At 65.5% G+C, this 22,956-nt stretch overlaps 2 protein-coding genes across 2 annotated transcripts; both read right to left on the bottom strand.

The window, feature by feature from the left end:
- Positions 1-3,487: 3,487 nt before the first annotated feature.
- On the bottom strand, positions 3,488-4,154 carry LOC135408536 (proline-rich protein HaeIII subfamily 1-like; the record flags this gene model as incomplete). The annotated part of the gene is made up of 1 exon (XM_064643652.1): positions 3,488-4,154. A coding segment is annotated over exon 1 (667 nt), but the record flags the coding sequence as incomplete, so codon positions are not given.
- Positions 4,155-10,530: 6,376 nt separating this feature from the next.
- On the bottom strand, positions 10,531-22,380 carry LOC135408537 (neurogenic differentiation factor 4-like). The gene is given in 5 exon segments (XM_064643653.1): positions 10,531-10,886; positions 10,888-11,601; positions 13,022-13,099; positions 13,961-14,325; positions 22,041-22,380. Coding segments are annotated over 5 exon segments (1,803 nt in total). The 3' UTR covers positions 10,531-10,580.
- Positions 22,381-22,956: the final 576 nt, after the last annotated feature.

Genomic DNA, 22,956 nt, shown 5'->3' with positions numbered 1-22,956 from the left:
GGAATGCTCCGGGATGTCCCCCCAAAGGCCAGGAATGCTCCGGGATGTCCCCCAGAGGCCGGGAATGCTCCGGCTCCGGCAGTGCCGGCGGAGCAGATGCCGGGGGAGCCTCTCCCTAATCCCTGGCCCGGCTTTGCCAAGGGATTGGAACGAGGGGGATTTGTGGGATTCCCCCCCCCCCGGGAGCCCCTGCCAGCCCCGGGATGTGCCAGGGGGACCCTCCATCCCCCGGGTTTCCACCTCTCCCGGGTTTCCAGCCCCGTGGAACATCCCAGGGGATGCAGCTCCTGGGCCGTGGTGTCGCCTGGAGCCACATTCCAAGGATTTGGGTGGGCAAAGACACCCGGACACAGCTCCGGGGTTTGGGGGGACCAGAGGGTCCCAGAAGGGTTTGGGTGGGGAGGGATCTTAAGGATCATCCCATTCCATGGCAGGGACACCTCCTGCTATCCCAGGTCGCTCCAAGCCCCGTCCAAGCTGGATTTGGGCACTTCCAGGGGTGGGGCAGCCACAGATTCTCTGGGAAACCTGTGCCAGGGCTCCGGGAGGCTGGAGGAGGGTGGGTGGGAGGATGGAGGGATGGAGGGATGGAGGGATGGAGGGAGGGATGGAGGGATGGAAGGATGGGTGGATGGATGGATGGAGGGATGGAGGGATGGAGGGGTGGAGGGATGGATGGAGGGATGGAGGGATGGGTGGATGGATGGATGGAGGGATGGATGGAGGGATGGAGGGATGGAGGGGTGGAGGGATGGATGGAGGGATGGATGGAGGGATGGATGGAGGGATGGATGGATGGATGGAAGGATGGATGGATGATGGATGGATGGATGAATGGAGGGGTGGAAGGACAGATGGAAAGATGGATGGATGGAAGAATGGATGGATGGAAGGATGGAAGGATGGATGGAAGGACAGATGGAAGGATGGATGGATGGAGGCAAGGATGGACAGATGGATGGAAGGATGGATGGAAGGACATATGGAAGGATGGATAGATGGATAGATGGATAGATGGAAGGATGGAAGGATGGAAGGATGGAAGGATGGATGGAAGGATGGAAGGATGGATGGAAGGATGGAAGGATGGAAGGATGGACAGATAACAGATGGATGGAAGGACACATGGAAGGACAGATGGAAGGATGGAAGGATGGATGGATAAAAGATGGATGGATGGACAGATGGAAGGATGGAAGGATGGACAGATAAAAGGCTGGATGAGGGGTGCAGGACACTGCAGGGACACAAACCCTCCCCCAGGATCCCCCCACCTTCCCCCCCCAGGAGCAGCCCCTTGTCCTGACAGAGACACCAAACCGACCCCAGAGGCCCCAAACACCCCAAAAACGGGGGGGTTGCCCCCCCCGGGCTCGGCACAGGCCTGGTTTATCCCTCCTGGCACATCCCGCTTTTCCGGGGTCACCGTGGTGCCCCTGCGGGCCCTGCTGGGACCACTCGGAGCTCCCCCCCTCCCCCCGAGCAGGAGGAAAGTGAGTTGCCAAAATCTGCTGCCCCCGAGGGGGGAAAAGACGATTAACTGGGGAATCAACGGTCTGATGTTCCGGCTTAGTGGGAAAATCCTCGTGGATTCCCGAGCCGGGCACATTTAGGGGCTCAGTGGCTCCCGGCGTGATCAGATTATCAGGCAAATATCGGAATTACAGCTTTTAAAGCCGGGCTTTGGAGGGGCTTAGCAATTATCCAGCCCTGGGCACCCCCACCCCGGCCGGGGAATCCAGGCCGAGCCGGGGCCGGGACCCCTCGGAGCAGGAGCTGCTCCCAGCCGGGGGTTTTCCAGGAGCAAACATTCCCTGCTGAGGCTGCCCCATCCCTGGGAGTGTCCAAGGACACTCTGGAGTGACCTGGGATAGCGGGAGGTGTCCCTGGATCTGGATGGTCCCTTCCAACCCCATCCCGTGATTCCATGATCCCATCAGAGCTGGGAACAACCCCAGCTGGGGGTTTTCCCGGGGCAAACATTCCCAGGAGTCCCTTTCCATGGACATGTGTCCAAGCAGGGCCATGGGAATGCTGTGGGTGGGTGGGAGGTGAAGGAGGTTGTTCCCAGCTCTGAGGCTGGGAGGTTGTTCCCTGGAATTATGGAATCAGGGGGTGGTTGGGGCTGGAAGGGACCATCCGGATCCAGGGGCAGGGACACCTCCCGCTATCCCAGGTCACTCCAGAGTGTCCTTGGACGCTCCCAGGGATGGGGCAGCCCCGGGTTCTCCGGGAAGTCCATCCCAAGGAATCCCCACCCTCTCAGGGAGGAATCCTTCCTGTTCCTCGGGCGGCTTTTCCCTTCCAGTATCCCTAAAAAAAAAAAGAGTCCCGGTGTTTGAGCAGCTCTCCCGGGGATGGGGGGGCCAGGGGGGGGTCTCTCATCCAAGAGATGGAGATGGAAAACCTGGTGGCCTTAAAGCCGAGCTTTGGGATCCCATCCCAGGCCCGGAGCCGCATCCAGAGCCGGGAATGTTCTCCTGGGAATCGGAGACAACCGACCCTGGGAGACCCCCAGGAGCTGCTCCAGCCCCGGGTCCTTCTTCCTTCACCCTCCAACCTTCACTTCTGTGCCCAGGAGGGCTCGTTTGGCCCAGGTGCTAATTAGTCATTAATTAATGGATAAATAAATAAATACATAGGTACATACACATAAATACGGTGTATAAATAAATGCAAGGTATAAATAAATAAATAAATACACATATATAAATATAACGTATAAATACATAATTTTAATTCTTAATTAGTAATTAATTAGTAATTAATTAATTAGACATTAATTAGAGGGCAGCCGATGGACCCGGCTCAGCTCCGGGGGGTTCAGTTCTGGGGGGTTCAGCTCGGGGGGGTGGAGGGGGGCTCAGCTCCGGGGGTTCATCTCGGGGGGGGTTCAGCTCAGGGAGGAGCCCCCCCCATCCCCACGGCCCTGGGGGTCCCCTGAGCAGCAGCCCCATACCCCCAGAGCCCCTCTCAGCCCCCCCGACCCCCCTCCCCGGGCTGGGGGGACCCCGGGAGGGGGCTGGGGGTCTGGGGGGTGGAGGGGGACCCCCACCCGGGACCCTCACCCGGGACCCCCACCTGGAATCTCCAACCGGGACCCCCACCCGGGACCCACACCCGGGACCCCCACTCAGGACCCTCACTCAGGACCCTCACCCAGGACCCCCACCCGGGACCCCCACTCGGGACCCTCACCCAGGATCCTCACCCGGGACCCCCATCCAGGACCCTCATCCGGGAACCTCATCCAGAACCCCCACCCGGGACCCTCACCCGGGACCCCCACCCGGGACCCTCACCCGGGACCCCCACTCGGGACCTTCACTTGCCAGTTGTCAGCCCCGGGCGGTGCCACCCCCCACCCAGCGACCCGGGGTTCTCCCCCCCCCGTCCCGTCCCCCCCCCCGCGGTGTCGGGGGCCAGCTGTGCCCCCAGCTGTGCCCCCAGCTGTGCCCCCAGCTGTGCCCTCGCCGCGCTCGCCCACCCCTGGCTCGGCTCCCTCCTGGCACGGCCGGGGCTGCTGGAAGGGGCGATTCCCGGCTGGCACCGCACAGCGCCCGGGGGGCCTGGCACCGAGCGGGGCTTGGGCCACCGGCCAGCGGGGGGGCTGGGGGGCACGGCTGGACCCCCGGGGGGGCACGGCTGGACTCTCGGGGGGGCACGGCTGGACCCTCGGGGGGGCTGGGGGGGCACGGCTGGACACTCGGGGGGGGCTGGGGGGGCACGGCTGGACCCTCGGGAGGGGCTGGGGGGGCACGGCTGGACCCTCGGGGGGGCTGGGGGGGCACGGCTGGACCCTCGGGGGGCTGGGGGGGCACGGCTGGACCCTCGGGGGGGCTGGGGGGGCACGGCTGGACCCTCGGGGGGGCTGGGGGGGCACGGCTGGACCCTCGGAGGGGCTGGAGGGGCACCGCTGGACCCTCGGGGGGGCACGGCTGGACTCTCGGGGGGGGCTGGGGGGGCACGGCTGGACCCTCGGGGGGGCTGGGGGGCACGGCCTGGACCCGCGGGGGGGCTGGGGGGGCACGGCTGGACCCTCGGGGGGGCTGGGGGGGCACGGCTGGACCCTCGGGGGGGCTGGGGGGGCACGGCTGGACCCTCGGGGGGGCTGGGGGGGCACGGCTGGACCCTCGGGGGGGCTGGGGGGGCATGGCTGGACCCTCGGGGGGGGCTGGGGGACACGGCTGGACCCTCGGGGGGGCTGGGGGGGCACGGCTGGACCCTCGGGGGGGGCTGGGGGGGCACGGCTGGACCCTCGGAGGGGCTCGGGGGCACGGCTGGACCCTCGGGGGGGCTGGGGGGGCACGGCTGGACCCTCGGGGGGGGCTGGGGGGGCACGGCTGGACCCTCGGGGGGGGCTGGGGGGGGCACGGCTGGACCCTCGGGGGGGGCTGGGGGGGCACGGCTGGACCCTCGGGGGGGCTGGGGGGCACGGCTGGACCCTCGGGGGGGCTGGGGGGGCACGGCTGGACCCTCGGGGGGGGCTGGGGGGGCACGGCTGGACCCTCGGAGGGGCTGGGGGGGCACGGCTGGACCCTCGGGGGGGGCTGGGGGGGCACGGCTGGACCCTCGGGGGGGGCTGGGGGACACGGCTGGACCCTCGGGGGGGGCTGGGGGGGCACGGCTGGACCCTCGGGGGGGGCTGGGGGGGCACGGCTGGACCCTCGGGGTGGGCTGGGGGGGCACGGCTGGACCCTCGGGGGGCTGGGGGACACGGCTGGACCCTCGGGGGGCTGGGGGACACGGCTGGACCCTCGGGGGGCTGGGGGGCACGGCTGGACCCTCGGGGGGGCTGGGGGGCACGGCTGGACCCTCGGTGGCCACTGAACCCCCCCCCCCCCAGTGCTCCCAGAGCGGCGCTGGGGGGGGGAGGGACTGGGGAGGGGGTCGGGGTGCCCGGCTGGGAGGGAGCTGGGGGAGTCTGGGGGGTGTCACAGCCCAGGGGGTGTCACAGCCCGGGGTTTGTTGTCCCTGTGTGGGGGGAGTGTTTTGGAGGCGATGTCGCGATGGGAGGGGTGTGTCCCCCTCCAGAGACCCCCGGGGAGGGGCGGGGTGAGACCCCCAGGGGGGGCATCCCTGGGAAATGCAATCCCAGCGGGTCCATGCCCGGGTGGGTGCATCCCTGAATAGGTGCATCCCAAATCCTTCCATCCCAGGCAGGTCCATCCCAAATCCTTCCATCCCAGGCAGGTCCATCCCAAATCCTTCCATCCCCAGATGGGTCAATCCCAGCTCGTTCCATCCCCAGATGGGTCAATCCCAGCTCATTCCATCCCCAGGCAGGTCCATCCCAGCTCGTCCCACCTCCAGGTCGCTCCATCCCCACCTCTCTCCATCCCAGGTCTCTCCATCCCCATCCCATCCCACTCCATCCCATCCCATCCCATCCCATCCCATCCCATCCCACTCCATCCCATCCCATCCCACCCCACCTCACCCCCCTCCCCCTCCCCTTCCATCCCATCCCCTCCCCTCCCACCTCATCCCATCCCATCCCCTCCCCGCTTTCCAGGGGGGACACTCGAGGTGTGTCCCCTCCCCTCCCTCACCTCCCTCCCTTCCCTCCCCTCCCTCCCTGCCCGGGCCGTGCCCCCGCTCTCAGCTCCAGCCCTCGGCAGCTGCGGGAGCCCCGGGAGAGGCCCCGGAGAGCCCCGGGAGAGCCCCCGGAGAGCCCCCCCGCCGCTGCCCCCGTCCCGGAGCCCCGGGAGAGCCCCCGGAGAGCCCCCCCGAGCCGGGCACAGCTTGCGGGGGCTCCCCCGGGCGCGGAGCAGCCGGCGCGGGGCCCGGGGACGGGCGGGACGCGCTGAGCTGTGCAGGGCACGTGGAGCGGGGGGTCCCCACGCGAGGGGCCGGGGGGGGGGGCATCGCCAGACGCCGCGTTTGGGGGTTTTTGGGGTCGCAGCTGGGAAGGGAGGACTCGGGGGGTGCTGCGGGGGTCGGGACGCGCGGGGGGGGGTGGAGTGGGGTGAAGTCAGGACGTGGGCACGGAGTGACCCTGCACGGAGAGGGCAGGACGTGTCCCTGTGTCCTGTGTGGAGCAGGGGGGGGACACATCCCTGTGTCCCTGTGTCCCTGTGTCCCTGTGTCCCTGTGTCCCTGTGTCCTGCGTGGAGCAGGGGGGACACATCCCTGTGTCCTTGTGTCCCTGTGTCCCTGTGTCCCTGTGTCCCTGTGTCCTGTGTGGAGCAGGGGGACACGTCCCTGTGTCCCTGTGTCCCTGTGTCCCTGTGTCCCTGTGTCCTGTGTGGAGCAGGGGGACACATCCCTGTGTCCCTGTGTCCCTGTGTCCCTGTGTCCCTGTGTCCTGCACGGAGAGGGCAGGACGTGTCCCTGTGTCCTGTGTGGAGCAGGGGGGACACATCTCTGTGTCCCCGTGTCCCTGTGTCCCTGTGTCCCTGTGTCCCCGTGTCCCTGTGTCCTGCGTGGAGCGGGGGGGGATACATCCCTGTGTCCCTGTGTCCCTGTGTCCCTGTGTCCCTGCACGGAGAGGGCAGGATTTGTCCCTGTGTCCTGTCTGGAGAGGGTAAAACGTGTCCCTGTGTCCTGCCTGGAGCAGGAGGGACGTGTCCACGTGCCCCTCATGGAGCAGGACATCCCCCCAGATCCCCCCAGGGCTGTGCTGGTCCCCTGTCCTGACACCCCAAATCCCCAAAATCCCCCCAGGGCTGTGCTGGACCCCCTCTCCTGACACCCCAAATCCCCCAAATCCCCCCAGATCCCCCCAGGGCTGTGCTGGACCCCCTCTCCTGACACCCCAAATCCCCCAAATCCTCCAGGGCTGTGCTGGTCCCCCTGTCCTGACACCCCAATTCCCCCAAATCCCCCCAGATCCCCCCAGGGCTGTGCTGGACCCCCTGTCCCGACACCTCAAATTCCCCAAATCCCCCCAGATCCCCCCAGGGCTGTGCTGGACCCCTGTCCTGACACCCCAAATCCCCCCAGCACCCCATGGAGCCCAGTTCCAGGATCAGGGATCCCAGCTGGAGCCCAGTTCCAGGATCAGGGATCCCAGCTGGACCCCTGAATCCAGCAGCCCCCCCCTCCCAAAAATGAGACAACGACCCCGGGGGCAAATCTGCTTGAAACGAGACCACGACTTTATTTGAGCTAAAAACCTCCAATTCTGCTTTTTTTTCTTTTTTTTTTAATTTTTTTTTTACAAAAGGATAAAACATTTTCAGTACAAAAGGGAAGAAGCCCCCCAGGACTCGAGGTGGGGGGGGGAATTGGGCAGGGACCCCTCCCCTGGAGCTCAAATCACCTCCAAATTCCCAACTCTGTACAAAAAAAACGGGCACATCAAAAATAGTCACCTGGTATTTTCTCGGGAGCCAAAAATAATCGTTGCATAGCCTCGAAAATAATTATTGCTCGTCTCGAGATCCGAGGAGGAGTCGGGAGCTGGGGGGTGGGAGGGGAAAATCCATGAAATGACCTTTAAATATCGGAATTGACGTTAAATACGTAAATAATCGGGTTTATCACCGGAAAAAAAAATACAAAAATAAATAAAATTAAGCCGCGAGGGGAAGGGAGGGAAATAAATTAAATAAATAACGGCTAATAAATAATCCTGGGCACCAGCACCGCAAAAAAACCACACGTCTCCACAAAGCTAATTCCCAACTACGGGCGCGGGAGTCGGCTGGGAAAAACCGGGAGGGGCTTGGAGCACATTCCAATGAATTGGACCCCTCAGACACAGCAAATGAGAAATAACCCGGGGTTAAGACACTCGTTGGGGCAGGAGGAGGCAGGACGTGGGTGGGGAGCCGGGAGGAGACGTGGAAGGGGGAAGGGGAAGGTCCAGAGGCTCCTCTTCCCGTTGGGATGCTGGGAGGGATGAACAGCCCCATCCTGAGATTCCAGCGGCTCCTGTTCCCATTGGGATGCTGGGAGGGATGAAGGGCCCCATCCTGAGATTCCAGTGGCTCCTCTTCCCGTTGGGACGCTGGGAGGGATGAAGGGCCCCATCCTGAGGGTCCAGCGGCTCCTGTTCCCATTGGGATGCTGGGAGGGATGAAGGGCCCCATCCCAAGGATCCAGTGGCTCCTGTTCCCGTTGGGATGCTGGGAGGGATGAAGGGCCCCATCCTGAGATTCCAGCGGCTCCTCTTCCCATTGGGATGCTGGGAGGGATCCAGGGCCCCATCCCGAGGGTCCAGCGGCTCCTCTTCCCATTGGGATGCTGGGAGGGATCCAGGGCCCCATCCTGAGATTCCAGCGGCTCCTGTTCCCGTTGGGATGCTGGGAGGGATGAAGGGCCCCATCCCGAGGGTCCAGCGGCTCCTCTTCCCATTGGGATGCTGGGAGGGATGAAGGGCCCCATCCTGAGGGTCCAGCGGCTCCTCTTCCCGTTGGGACGCTGGGAGGGATGAAGGGCCCCATCCCGAGGGTCCAGCGGCTCCTCTTCCCATTGGGATGCTCAGAGGGATGAAGGGCCCCATCCCAAGGGTCCAGCGGCTCCTCTTCCCATTGGGATGCTCTGAGGGATGAAGGGCCCCATCCCGAGGTTCTGGATCTGAGCGCCGGCGATCCCGCGGGGTTGGAGGTCAGGGGTGAGGGTCAGGGGGGGTTGGGGAGCAGGAGGAGGGCGGTGGAGGGGCCGGCACGGGGGAGCTCCGAGCCTGGAGGGGCCTGGGTGGGGGATCCCCGTCCCTGGATGTCTCTGGGTGGGGATCCCCGTCCCTGGATGTCTCTGGGTGGGGGATCCCCGTCCCTGGATGTCTCTGGGTGGGGGATCCCCGTCCCTGGATGTCTCTGGGTGGGGGATCCCCGTCCCTGGATGTCTCTGGGTGATGGATCGCTGTCCCTGGAAGATGGACCATTCCATCCCTGGACAATGGACCAGGATGTCCCTGCAGGATGGACCATTCCATCCCTGGACAACGGACCAGGATGTCCCTGCAGGATGGCCCATGACACCTCTGGAGGATGGACCAGGATGTCCCTGCAGGATGGACCATGACACCTCTGGAGGATGGACCTCGGCATCCCTGGAGGGTGGATCGTGGTTGGTGGACCAGCAGCCCTGGAGGATGGACCAGGCCATCTGCAGCTGATGGACCTTGGCATTCCTGGATCATGGATTGTGACGTCCCTGGATGAGGGACCACGGCATTCCTGGAGCACGGATTGTGATGTCCCTGGATGAGGGACCACGGCACTCCTGGATCACGGATTGTGACGTCCCTGGATGAGGGACCACGGCATTCCTGGAGCACGGATTGTGATGTCCCTGGATGAGGGACCACGGCACTCCTGGATCATGGATTGTGACGTCCCTGGATGAGGGACCACGGCACTCCTGGAGCACGGATTGTGATGTCCCTGGATGAGGGACCACGGCACTCCTGGACCACGGCATTCCTGGAGCACGGATTGTGATGTCCCTGGATGAGGGACCACAGTACTCCTGGGTCATGGATTCTGACATCCCTGGCCGATGGAACCCCAGCACCCCTGGATGGTGAACCCCCATCCTGGATGAGGGAGCTCCATCCCTGCTGGTCCTCTGCCAAGTGTCCAGCTCCTTCCCAGCTCCTTCCCAGCTCCTTCCCAGCTCCCTCCCAGCTCTGCCAGCCCACCTGGACATGGGCTGGACCGGGAACACCACGGTCCCACCGGGGCATGAGGGAGGGGAATGGGTCACCCCCCCAGGAGGGGCAGGACAGAGCCGTGTCCCCAATCCCACCCCCCCAGGAGGGGCAGGACAGAGCTGTGTCCCCAATCCCACCCCCCAGGAGGGGCAGGACGGAGCCATGTCCCCAATCCCACCCCCCAGGAGGGGCAGGAGGGGCAGGACAGAGCCGTGTCCCCAATCCCACCCCCCCAGGAGGGGCAGGACAGAGCCGTGTCCTCAATCCCACCCCCCAGGAGGGGCAGGAGGGGCAGGACAGAGCCGTGTCCCCAATCCCACCGCCCCTGAGGGGCAGGAGGGGCAGGACAGAGCCGTGTCCCCAATCCCACCCCCCAGGAGGGGCAGGACAGAGCCGTGTCCCCAATCCCACCCCCAGGAGGGGCAGGAGGGGCAGGACAGAGCCGTGTCCCCAGTCCCACCCCCCAGGAGGGGCAGGAGGGGCAGGACAGAGCCGTGTCCCCAGTCCCACCCCCCAGGAGGGGCAGGAGGGGCAGGACAGAGCCGTGTCCCCAATCCCACCCCCCAGGAGGGGCAGGACAGAGCCGTGTCCCCAATCCCACCCCCCCAGGAGGGGCAGGACAGAGCCGTGTCCCCAATCCCACCGCCCCGGGGAGGGAGGAAGAGGAGCCGCAGCCTCCCGGCAGGGGATGACCCAAGCCCTGGAGAGCCCCCGGCGGGACGTCCTGGAGGGTGAAGCCCCTTCAGGAGCAGCTCCGGGGGAGGTGCCGGCCGGAGTTTGGCCCCCGGGAAGGTTCACGCGGCTCCTGGGGACAGCGGGGACACCGGAGGGGGGGCACCGGGGCGGGAGGACCCGCTGACCCTCCACGGAGCTGCTCGGGGGTGGGAGGGGGGGCCCCTCACCCCCCCCCGCCCCTCTGCGGGGCCGTGTCCATCCTGGAGACGCTCCAAACCTCAGGAACGGGGCTCCGGAGCGGGGGCTACTCGTTGAAGATGGAGCTGAGCTGGGGCCCGGCCGCGTGGGGTGGGAAGGGCTCGTAGCTCACGTCCAGCGGGATCTCGTAGCGCGGCACCGCGCCCTGGAAGGGGGGGCCGTGCCCGTGGGCCCCGGCCAGCCCCACCCCGGGGTAGTGGGCCAGGAAGCCGTAGGGCTTCTCCAGCTCCGGGGACCCGTCCTGCTTCAGGGAGAAGTTGCCGCTGATGCTCAGGGGCGGCGTCAGGGGCCCCTCGTAGGGCGGGGGGGAGCAGTCGGGGGGGTGAGCCCCGAACGGAGCCTCCACCAGGCCCCTTGAAGGCCGGGGGGGGCTTGAGGTGCAGCACGTGGGTCTCCAGGGAGCCGTAGGGGGGGCTGGGCAGCCCCGGCGACTGGTAGCTGAAGGGGTGGCCGCTCAGGGCCGCCTCGCAGGCCGCCGATTTCTCCTCGTGCTTCTCCAGGAGCAGCGTCTGCGGGCCCAGCTGCAGGCACCCGGCCACCAGGTTGCTGGTGGGCTGCGACAGCCCCTTGCAGAGCATCTCCACGAAGCTCTTGCCCTCCGGCGTCTGCCCCGTCTCCAGCACCTCGGACAGGGCCCAGATGTAGTTGCGGGCGAGCCGCAGCGTCTCGATCTTGGACAGTTTCTGGGTCTTGGAGTAGCAGGGCATGACCCTGCGCAGGTTGTCCAGGGCGTCGTTCAGGCCGTGCATCCTCGTGCGCTCGCGGGCGTTCGCCTTCACCCGCCGCGCCCGGAACCGCTCCAGCCGCGCCTTCGTCATCTTCTTCTTCTTCGGGCCCCTCCTCTTGGGCTTCTCGCCGCCGGCCTCCTCCTCCTCCTCCTCCTCCTCCTCCTCCTCCTCCTCCTCGGCGCTGTCGCGCTCCCGGGTCAGGCCCGGCCCCGGCCCGAAGGCTCCGGCCCCGTCCTCCGCCCCCGGCTCGGCTTTGGGGCCCAGCTCGTCCGCCCAGGGGGGGCTCGCCAGCTCCGCCATCCCCTCGCCCTCGGAGAAGGTCCTGCTCGTCCCCGAGCTCTGCAACCGAGGGGACAAGGAGGTGGGAAGGAATTCCAGCAGAAAAGGGGCTCCACGTGTGCAGAAAATCATCTCCCGGCTTCCTGCCCACCCTCGGTACCTAAAATATCTATTTATTTACCCACTTCTTGAGAGAATCGTCTCCCAGGGACCCCACCATCTCCCTGCCCACTCCTGGTACCCACAAAATCTATTGATTTGTCCATCTCTTGGTACCTACAAAGTCTATTTATTTACCCATCTCTTGGTACCTACAAAGTCTATTTTTTTATCCATCTCTTGGTACCTACAACATCTATTTATTCACCCACCTCTTGAGAAAATCACCTCCCAGGGACCCCACCATCTCCCTGCCCACTCCTGGTACTTACAGCATCTATTTAGTTATCCATCGCTTGAAAAAGTCACCTCCTGGAGACCCCACCATCTCCCTTCCCACCCTTGGTGCCTCCAAAGCCCATTTATCCATCTCCTTCTCCCTCCACAATAATTTCTGGGGGGTCGTTTTGGGGAGGAGAAGCCGCCGGTGCCTCCCCGCGGGCTCAGGGCTTCCGACAATCCCTTTTTTTGGGGCGATTCCCGCTCGTTAACCCCTCCCCTCGTGCCCTCGAGCCCTCGATCCCGTCGCAGGCGACAAAAGGGAGCCGGGAAATCCATCCCCGAGCGGCCCCCGGAGGTTTTCCTGCCCGAACCCTCGTTTCCCTCGGCACCGCCGAGCGCGGGCTTCCCGTTAATGAGCGCCCGAAATCCCGCCGCCGTGCCCGACTCATTTAATAAAGCTTTAGCCCCTAAGCAGCTTTGCTGGGAGCGCTTCCCGAGCCCCGGCTCCCCTGCCCCGACCATCCCACGCCGCAAAATCCCACTTTTAATATGCGTGATGGGGCTGCCGGGCTGGATTAGGGTGTTAATTGCTGCTCCCTATCCCCAAAGGACCACGCGGCCCCAATTAACTCATGGGGGGGGCTGGAAATCAGCCGGGGAAGGGAAATCTTTGGGATGGGCGGGTGGGTCTGGCCGGTCCCGAGTCCTCGTGGGGGGATTCGTGGGGAGATCAGCCCCGGGAGGCTGCGGGGCTGCCCCAAAATCCCGCCGGGTGCAGCCGGGGGGGGTCCCTTTCCCTCGGGACGCCTTCCCCCCCCCCCCCCTCCAAACGCAGCATCGCTGCCTGTACCTCCCGAAATCCCTCCCCAAAATCCATCCCGGGAGAAAAAAAAACCCTGCTCCGGGGGTCTCTTGGCCAGGGGAGCCCCTGCCCCGCGCGGCGTTTCCAGGGAAAGTTGTCTCTTTGGAAACCCGGCTGGAATTTTGAGGGATTTCGCTTTCCTTCACCAGAATATCGATTGGAAAAAAAAAAAAAAAGGGGGGGGGAAGGAGACAAAGGGGGAATCGCCCGATGAAGGCAACTCATCACCTCCCTCACCATCATCATCGTCACCTTCCCCATCAGCACCTCCACTCCTGCTGAAATCCCGCTCGTGCCGGGGGTCCCCGCCCGGGGCTGCGGGGATCCGGGGGGGAGCGGCTGGAACCCCATCCCTCCATCCCGCCCCTCACACCCCGCACAGCCCCCAGGGTCGGGGCTGGAGCCCCATCCCTCCATCCCGCCCCTCACTGACCCTGCACAGCCCCCCAGGGTCGGGGCTGGAGCCCCATCCCCTCCCTCTCACCCCGCACAGCCCCCGGGGTCGGGGCTGCAGCTCCATCCCCCCACTCACCCCACAGAACCCCCCAGAGTCGGGGCTGGAGCCCCATCTTCCCCCCTCACACCCCACACAGCCCCCCAGGATCGGGGCTGGAGCCCCATCCCGCCCCTGACACCCCGCACAGCCCCCAGGGTCGGGGCTGGAGCTCCATCCCCCCTCTCACCCCACAGAACCCCCCAGGGTCGGGGCTGGAGCCCCATCCTTCCATCCCACCCCTCACCGATCCCGCACAGCCCCCCAGGGTTAGGGCTGGAGCCCCATCCCTCCATCCCCCCCCTCACTGACCCCGCACAGCCCCCAGGGTCGGGGCTGGAGCCCCATCCCCCTCATTCACCCCACAGAACCCTCCAGGATCGGGGCTGGAGCCCCATCCCTCCATCCCCCCCTCCCACCCCGCACAGCCCCCAGGGTGGGGGCTGGAGCCCCATCCCTCCATTCCCACACCCCGCACAGCCCCCCAGGGTGGGGGTCCCGCCGCTCCGCCGTCGGGGCAGAGCCCCCCCCCCAACTCGCGCCGTCCCGGAGCGTCGCCGGGGGTCTCGGGGGGCACCGAGAGGCCGCGGAACCCCCCCGAGAGGGACCCTCAGGCCCTTTGGGGTCCCCCCGCGCCCTCGGGGGGTCCCGACGACAGCGCCTTGGGGGGGTCCCGTCCTTACCTGGGCACAGGAGCGGGTCCCCGCCGTCACTCGCCCGCGCTCATCGTGACCCGGCCGCGGGGGGGGCGCGGGGGGGGCACCGGGGGGGTATCGGGGGGTACCGGGGGGTACCGGGGGGCACCGGGGGGGCACCGGGGGGCACCGGGGGGGCACCGGGGGACACCGGGGGGGCACCGGGGGGCACCGGGGGGCAGCGGGAGCTCCGGGCTGCGGCAGCTCCGCGCTCGGGCGGTTTTGATCGCTCGGCTCTGCCCGCGGGTCCGGCCCGGCCGCGGGGCCCGCGCGGCTCCTCCCCCGGGGGGAGGGCACCGAGCCCGGCTCCTCCCGCCGCCCCCCGGGACCCCCCCGGACCCCCCCGGCAACCCCTGCAAGGAGCGTCCCGGGGGCTCCCCCCGATCCCCGGGAATGGCGGAGCCCGCGGCTCCCGGGAATCCTTGGGAAAGGGATCCCAAACACCCGAGGATCCCTGGATGGATGATGCTCCCGATCCCTGGGAATCCCTGGATGGGGGACACCCCCAATTCCCGGGAATCCCTGGGTGGGGGACACCCCTGATTCCCGGGAATCCCTGGATGGGGGACACCCCTGATTCCCGGGAATCCCTGGATGGGTGACTCCGGGGGGGCAGCCCCGATCCCCGGGAGTGGCGGAGCCCGCGGCTCCCGGGAATCCTTGGGAAAGGGAATCCGGGGGGGACCCCGAACAGCCGGGGATCCCTGGATGGATGGATCCTATCCCTGGGAATGCCTGGGTGGACGGATCCTATCCCTGGGAATCCCTGGGTGGACGGATCCTATCCCTGGGAATCCCTGGGTGGACGGATCCTATCCCTGGGAATCCCTGGGTGGATGGATCCTATCCCTGGGAATGCCTGGATGGATGGATCCTGTCCCTGGGAATCCCTGGATGGATGGATCCTGTCCCTGGGAATCTCTGGATGGATGAATCCTATCCCTGGGAATCCCTGGATGGGGGACACCCCTGATTCCTGGGAATCTCTGAGTGGGGGGTCACCCCCTATTCCTGGGAATCCCTGGATGGGGGACATCCCCAATTCCTGGGAATCCCTGGATGGATGATGCTCCCTATCCCCGGGAATTCCTGGATGAGGGACACCCCTGATTCCTGGGAATCCCTGGATGGGGGACACCGCCAGTTCCTGGGAATCCCTGAGTGGGGGACACCCCCAATTCCCGGGAATCCCCGGCAGGGCACTCCTGGATCGGGACCCCCGGATCGGGACCCCCGCACGGGCCCCCCTTACCCGGCCCCAGGACAGGACAGCCCCCCCGCGCCCCCCGGGGGTCCCCCCCACGCCCCCGGGGACGCCCCCACGACGTGGCAGCGCCACAGGACTGTCGGGGTGTCCCCCCCCCAGGACTGTCGGGGTGTCCCCCCCCCCCAGGACTGTCGGGGTGTCCCCCCCCCCCAGGACTGTCGGGGTGTCCCCCCCGCGCCCCCCGGGCTGGGCACCCCCCTGGTGACACCGGGGGGGGGCGAGGGGTGACCCCCGCTCCCAGCCCGGTGCTGCAGGGGGGCTGCGACCCCCCCCCGGCGGTAACGAGGGAGCGAAGGGGCCGCAATGAACGGAGCCAGAGGGGGCCCGGGGGGGCCGGGCGGGGACACGGGGGGGCCGGGCGGGGACACGGGAAGGGGCTCCGGGCTCGGCAACCCCCGGGAGAAGGGGGGGAGTGGTGGAAAAGACCCCCCCCCAAATAATTACGGGATGAGGGGGCGCAAAAAGACCCCCCTACTGATTGTCCTGGCTCCCTTCGCTCATTCCAGGGGTTCGGGGGGCTCCCCTAGAACGGGGGAGGGGCTGCGGGGCTGGAAATATGGGGGCGACAGCGCTGGGACCCCCAAAATCCCCCCCTTTTCCCCACCCATCCCTGCGCACGGAGTGGGGGGCCGCTCCCCGCTCCCCAAATCCGGGACCCTCCCGGATCCCTTCTCCCGATCGCTCCAACGGGAGCCTTGGGCAGCCCGGAATTAGGGGGGAATACTAATTAATTCATTAGCGGCCCCGCGGCTCCTTCGCCGGGCCGGGCACGAACAGATTGCGGCCAATAAATCTGCCTGTTGCGACCCCCCCCCCCGACAGATGGTCCAACAGGTCCCGGCACCCGCACAAAGGGGCCGGTGGGCGCCCCGGGGAAGGGGGGGCCGGGGGGGGACACACGGAGAGCCCGGGCTGCCCCCGGGGGGCTGCGGGACCCCCGGGAGGTGCGGGGGGTTGTTGTGAGCCCGGGCCACGCGCCGCCGTTAATCCCATTGTCTGCGGGGGCTCCGCATCTGTTGTGGGGTTACGGGGGCCGAGCCCCCCCCCCCAGACCCCAAACCCCCCGGGAACGCTCGGCAAGATGTTCCCGGGTCCCGTGCCCGCCTCCCGGGGGGGGCACCGGGATGGGGAGCTCGGGGGGCAGAGCGGGGAGGGAGGCACAGCCCCCCCCCCCGATCCATCCCGGGGGTGACAGAGCCCCCACAGCCCCCCTAAACACCCCAAATCCCCCCCAAATCCCCCGGCCCATCCCGGGGGGAGGCACAGTTCTCCCAAACCCTCCTGACCCATTCCGGGGGAGGCACAGCCCCCACAGCCCCCCTAAACCCCCCAAATCCTCCTGACCCATCCCAGGGGGAGGCACAGCCCCCACAGCCCCCCTAAACCCCCCAAATTTCCCTGGCCCAAGCCGGGGAGAAGCACAGCCCCCCCAAATCCCCCTAAACCCCTCAAATCCCCGTGGCCCATGCTGGGGGTAGGCACAGCCCCCACAGCCCCCCCAAATCCCCCCGGCCCATCCCAGGGGAGGCACAGCCCCCCCAAATCCCCCTAAACCCCCCAAATCCCCCTGGCCCATCCCGGGGGGAGGCACAGCCCCCCCCGCCCCCCCAAATCCCCCCGGCCCATCCCAGGGGAGGCACAGCCCCCATAGCCCCCCTAAACCCCCCAAATCCCCCTGGCCCATGCTGGGGGGAGGCACAGCCCCCCTAAACCACCCCAAATCCCCCCAGCCCATCCCAGGGGGAGGCACAGCCCCCCCCCGCCCCCCGGGTGGGCACTGGGGGTCTCCGGGGTGGACAGGAGGGAAGTGCCACCGGTGTCACCGTCACCAGGGCTGGGGATCCCCAAATCCCGAGCTGGGCCCACCCCGGGAGCTCCCCCCCCACCCCAGAGCCCTCCCACCCTCCTCCTGCAGCCCCCGAGGGTCTTCCTGTCCTTCCTGGGAATCCTCCCTCTCCCATTTAACCCTTCCACCTCTCAGGGGGTCTGCCCATCCCACCCCATCCCACCCCATCCCATCCCATCCATCCCACCCCATCCCATCCCATCAGATCCTGTCCCATCCCACCCCATCCCACCCCATCCCACCCCACCCCATCCCATCCCATCCCATCCATCCCATCCCATCCCACCCCATCCCACCCCATCCCACTCCACCCCATCCCATCCCATCCCATCCCATCCTACCCCATCCCCTCCCAGCCCACCCCACTCCACCCCATCCCACTCCACCCCATCCCATCCCATCCCATCCATCCCATCCCACCCCATCAAATCCCACCCCATCAAATCCCACCCCATCCATCCCATCCCATCCCACCCCATCCATCCACCCCATCCCATCCCATCCCATCCCACCCCATCCCATCCCATCCCATCCCATCCCACCCCACCCCATCCCATCCCACCCCATCCACCCCATCCATCCCATCCATCCCATCAGATCCTGTCCCATCCCACCCCATCCCCTCCCATCCCGTCCCATCAATCCCATCCCATCCCATCAATCTCATCCCATCCCATCCATCACTCCCAACTCTCCATTCCTGGGTATCTCTGGGATATTCCCGTCGCTGCCAAATCCACCTGGATAAAGATCCACCCCAGGATGTTCCACCTGGATGAAGCTCCACCCTGAGATGTTCCACACTGGGATGTTCCACCCTGGGATGTTCCACCCTGGGATGTTCCACCTGGATGAAGCTCCATCCTGGGATGTTCCACCCTGGGATGTTCCACCCTGGGATGTTCCACCCTGGGATGTTCCACCTGGATGAAGCTCCACCCTGGGATGTTCCACCCTGGAATGTTCCATCTGGAATGCTCCATCTGGATGGAGCTCCGACCTGGAACATTCCACCCAGATAAAGATCCATGCCGGGATGTTCCATCTGGATGAAGCTCCATCCTGGAATATTCCACCCTGGGATGTTCCACCCTGGGATGTTCCACCCTGGGATGTTCCACCTGGATAAAGATCCATGCCAGAATGTTTCACCTGGATGAAGCTCCATACTGGAATATTCCACACTGGGATGTTCTACCCTGGAATGTTCCATCCTGGGATGTTCCACCCTGGAATGTTTCATCCTGGGATGTTTCACCTGGATGAAGCTCCATGCTGGGATGTTCCACCCTGGGATGTTCTACTCAGGAATGTTCCACACTGGGATGTCCCACCTGGATGAGGCTCCACCTGGATAAAGATCCACCCTGGGATGTTCCACCAGGACAAAGATCCACCCCAGGATGTTCCACCTGGATAAAGATCCACCCCGGGATGTTCCACCTGGATAAAGATCCACCCCGGGATGATCCACCTGGATAAAGATCCACCCCGGGATGTTCCACCTGGACAAAGATCCACCCCAGGATGTTCCACCTGGATGAAGCTCCATCCTGGGATGTTCTACCCTGAGATGTTCCACCTGGACAAAGCTCCATCCTGGGATGTCCCACCTGGAGAAGGGATGAAGCCCCCCCAGACGCTCCGGGCAGGGCACAAACCCTCCAAATTTGGGCCGAATTTGGGGCTGAGGAGATCCAGGGAAGCTCATCCCATTCCCGGCCCCGTGTCCCCCCATCCCCCCCCGCCCAGCGCCCCCTCCCCGCGGCCTGGAAAGGGGGATAATTCCCAGAGTAAATATTGGGAAAGGCCCTTCCCGCCCCTCCCCGCGGCCTGGAAAGGGGGATAATTCCCAGAGTAAATATTGGGAAAGGCCCTTCCCGCCCCCCCCCCGCGGCCTGGAAAGGGGGATAATTCCCAGAGTAAATATTGGGAAAGGCTCTTCCCGCCCCCTCGGCCGCGGCCTGGAAAGGGGGATAATTCCCAGAGTAAATATTGGGAAAGGCTCTTCCCGCCCCCTCGGCCGCGGCCTGGAAAGGGGGATAATTCCCAGAGTAAATATTGGGAAAGGCTCTTCCCGCCCCTCCCCGCGGCCGGGCTGGAATTCCCGGGCCCGCGCGGAAACGCAATTAGCGCCGATTAACGGGGTCTAATTTAATCCCGGCAGCTGCGCCCGGGCCGCCTCATTTGCATAACACTGGGGAACGCAATTAGGGGCAAATGAGGGGCGGGGGGGGCCCGGGGGGGTCCGGGGGGGCCGCGCTCGCTGACCCGGGTTTGTCACTTTGAGCGATGGGGGCACCGGCGGAGGTGGCGCGGGGGACAAAGGGACGCTGTCCCGCTGTCTGTCCCCCTGTCCCGCTGTCCGGCTGTCTGTCCCCCTGTCCCTCCATCCCACTGTCCCGCTGTCTGTCCCCCTGTCCCGCTGTCCCTCCATCCCGCTGTCCTGCTGTCTGTACCCCTGTCCCGCTGTCCCTCCATCCTGCTGTCCCGCTGTCTGTCCCCCTGTCCCTCCATCCCGCTGTCCCTCTCTCTGTCCCCCCCGTCCCGCTGTCCCTCCATCCTACTGTCCCTCTGTCTGTCCCTCTGTCTGTCCCTCTGTCCCCCTGTCCCACTGTCCCTCTGTCCCTCTGTCTGTCCCCCCGTCCCGCTGTCCCTGGGGTCGGTTTTGGGGTCTCCAAACCCCCACGGGTGCCGGGGGGTCCCGCTGGCTGCAGGGGGGAAGGGGGGCTTTCCATCCATCAGGGGGTTCTGTGTGCGGCTCCACGTGTGATTCCATGTGCGATTCCATGTGCAATTCCATGTGTGATTCCATGTGATTCCACGTGTGATTCCATGTGTGATTCCATGTGTGATTCCACATGTGATTCCATATGTGATTCCATGTGCAATTCCATGTGCGATTCCATGTGATTCCATGTGTGATTCCACGTGTGATTCCACGTGTGATTCCACGTGTGATTCCATGTAATTCCATGTGTGTTTCCATATGTTATTCTATATATATTTCCATGTGTGATTCCATGTGTGATTCTATATGTTATTCCATGTGCAGTTCCATGTGATTCCATGTGTAATTCACGTGGAACTGCCCATGGAATCACACGTGGAATCACACATGGAATCACACGTGGATCACACGTGGAATCACATGTGGAATCACACATGGATCACACATGGAATCACCCATGGAATCACACATGGATCACACATGGATCACACATGGATCGCCCATGGATCGCCCATGGATCACACATGGATCACACATGAATCACACACGGAATCACACATGGAATCACACGTGGATCACACACGGATCACACATGGATCACACATGGATCACACATGGATCGCCCATGGATCGCCCATGGATCACACATGGATCACACATGGATCACACATGAATCACACATGGAATCACACATGGATCACACATGGAACCACACATGGATCACACATGGATCACCCATGGAATCACCCATGGATCACCCATGGATCACCCATGGATCACCCATGGAATCACACATGGAATCACACGTGGAATCACACGTGGAATCACCCATGGAATCACACATGGATCACACATGGAATCGCCCATGGAATCACACATGGATCGCCCATGGATCACACATGGAATCACACATGGATCGCCCATGGATCACACATGGAATCACACGTGGATCGCCCATGGATCACACATGGAATCACACATGGAATCACACATGGATCACACATGGATCACACATGGATCACACATGGATCACACATGGATCACCCACGGAATGGCCCCTGGCTCGGCCCTGGCTCGGCCCTGGCTCGGCCCTGGCCTGGCGCTGTGTCCATCCCTGGCCGGAGCTGACCCCTGCCGGCGGGAGCCGCCGCTGCCCCCGAAGGTGCCCCGAGACCCCCCCGGACCCCCGCGCTGGCACCGCGGGGTTGGGGCGGCCGGACACTGTCCCGGCGGGAATTCCCGAGCGGGAGCCGAATCTGCCCTGGACGGCGCCGATTTGGGGGGCTGGGGGGATTTGGGGTGTCAGGATGGGGGCACAGCCCAGCCCTTGAGATTTGGGGTGTCAGGATGGGGGTCCAGCCCAGCCCCGGGGGTGTTTGGGGTGTCAGGATGGGGGCACAGCCCAGCCCCGGGGGTGTTTGGGGTGTCAGGATGGGGGCACAGCCCAGCCCCGGGGGGATTTGGGGTGTCAGGACGGGGGTCCAGCCCAGCCCCGGGGGGATTTGGGGTGTCAGGACGGGGGTCCAGCCCAGCCCCTGGGATTTGGGGTGTCAGGACAGGGGGCACAGCCCCACCCTGGGGGGATTTGGGGCGTCAGGATGGGGGTCCAGCCCTGCCCCGGGGGGATTTGGGGTGTCAGGACGGGGGTCCATCCCAGCCCTTGGGATTTGGGGTGTCAGGACAGGGGGCACAGCCCCACCCTGGGGGGATTTGGGGTGTCAGGATGGGGGTCCAGCCCAGCCCCGGGGGGATTTGGGGCGTCAGGATGGGGGGTACAGCCCAACCCTGGGGATATTTGGGGTGCCAGGACAGCGGGCACAGCACAGCCCTGGAGGGATTTGGGGGGATTTGGGGGATTTAGGGTGCTAGGACAAGGGGCACAGCCCAACCCTGGGGATATTTGGGGTGCCAGGACGGGGGGCACAGCCCCACCCTGGGGATATTTGGGATGCCAGGACAGGGGGATTTGGGGTGTCAGGATGGGGGTCCAGCCCAACCCTGGGGACATTTGGGGTACCAGGACAGGGGGCACAGCCCAACCCCGGGCTCCAGCACTCCGGGACAGCCACAACCCCCCACCCGTGTTTCCCCCCCCCCCAGCACCCCAAGTGTCCCCCCACTGCTGCCCGCGACCACCCCCCACCCCTCACACCCCTCACCCTCCAAGGGCGGGGGGTCACAGAGGGGCCCCCTCGGGGTGGTCCCTCCCCTCCCCTCCCATCACCGGGGACCCCCCCGAGCCGGTCCCGGGGGCCGCAGAGCCCCGGGAAGGTTCGTCCGCGGTCCCGGCGCTCCCGGGAGGGCTCTGCGGGAGCAGGAGGAGGAGGAGGAGGAGGAGGAAGCAGCCTTGGCACAGGCGGGGGCACTGCTGGCTGGACGGCGACCGCGGGCCCCAGATGTTGAGCTGCGGGCACGGCTTTGCCCGTTTGGCACCGTCCTGGCCCAGCTGCCGCCCCTGACCCGCGGCTCCGCAGCCGGGAATGGCCCGGGAATGTCCCCCCCGGGAGCGGCGGCGGCACCTGGGCCAGCCTGGCCCCGACCCAGGCGTGGAGCCGCGCCGGCATTCCCGGAGGGAAGCAACGGAGGGATCGGCGCCAGCTCCAGGGAAGCGGCCCCTGGGAAGGAGGCGTCTCCTGGCTCCGCTTCCTCCCCCCGCTCCCCCGGAGCCTTGTCCCCCACTGCCAAGGGGGGAGGACACCCCAAATTAAGGGTTTCTCCCCAATAAATTCCTTCTAGGGATAAATCCCAGTGTCTTCCCCCCACTCCCCCGGAGCCTTGTCCCCCACTGCCAAGGGGGGGGGACACCCCGAATTAAGGGTTTTCCCCCAATAAATTCCTTCTAGGGATAAATCCCAGTGTCCTCCCCCCACTCCCCCGGAGCCTTGTCCCCCACAGCCAAGGGGGGGACACACCCCAAATTAAGGGTTTCCCCCCAATAAATTCCTTCTAGGAATAAACCCCAGTGTCCTCCCCCCCCTCCTGAACCTTGTCCCTCACAGCCCAGGGTGGGGGACACCCCAAATTAAGGGTTTCCCCCCAATAAATTCCTTCTAGGAATAAACCCCAGTGTCCTCCCCCCACTCCCCCGGAGCCTTGTGCCCCACAGCCAAGGGGGGAGGACACCCCAAATTAAGGGTTTC

The sequence above is a fragment of the Pseudopipra pipra genome, unplaced genomic scaffold (genome assembly GCF_036250125.1).
Source record: "Pseudopipra pipra isolate bDixPip1 unplaced genomic scaffold, bDixPip1.hap1 HAP1_SCAFFOLD_515, whole genome shotgun sequence".
NCBI classification, from domain to species: Eukaryota; Metazoa; Chordata; class Aves; order Passeriformes; family Pipridae; genus Pseudopipra; species Pseudopipra pipra.
Note: the sequence above shows the minus strand (reverse complement) of the source record. Positions and strands in the feature narration are given on the sequence as shown.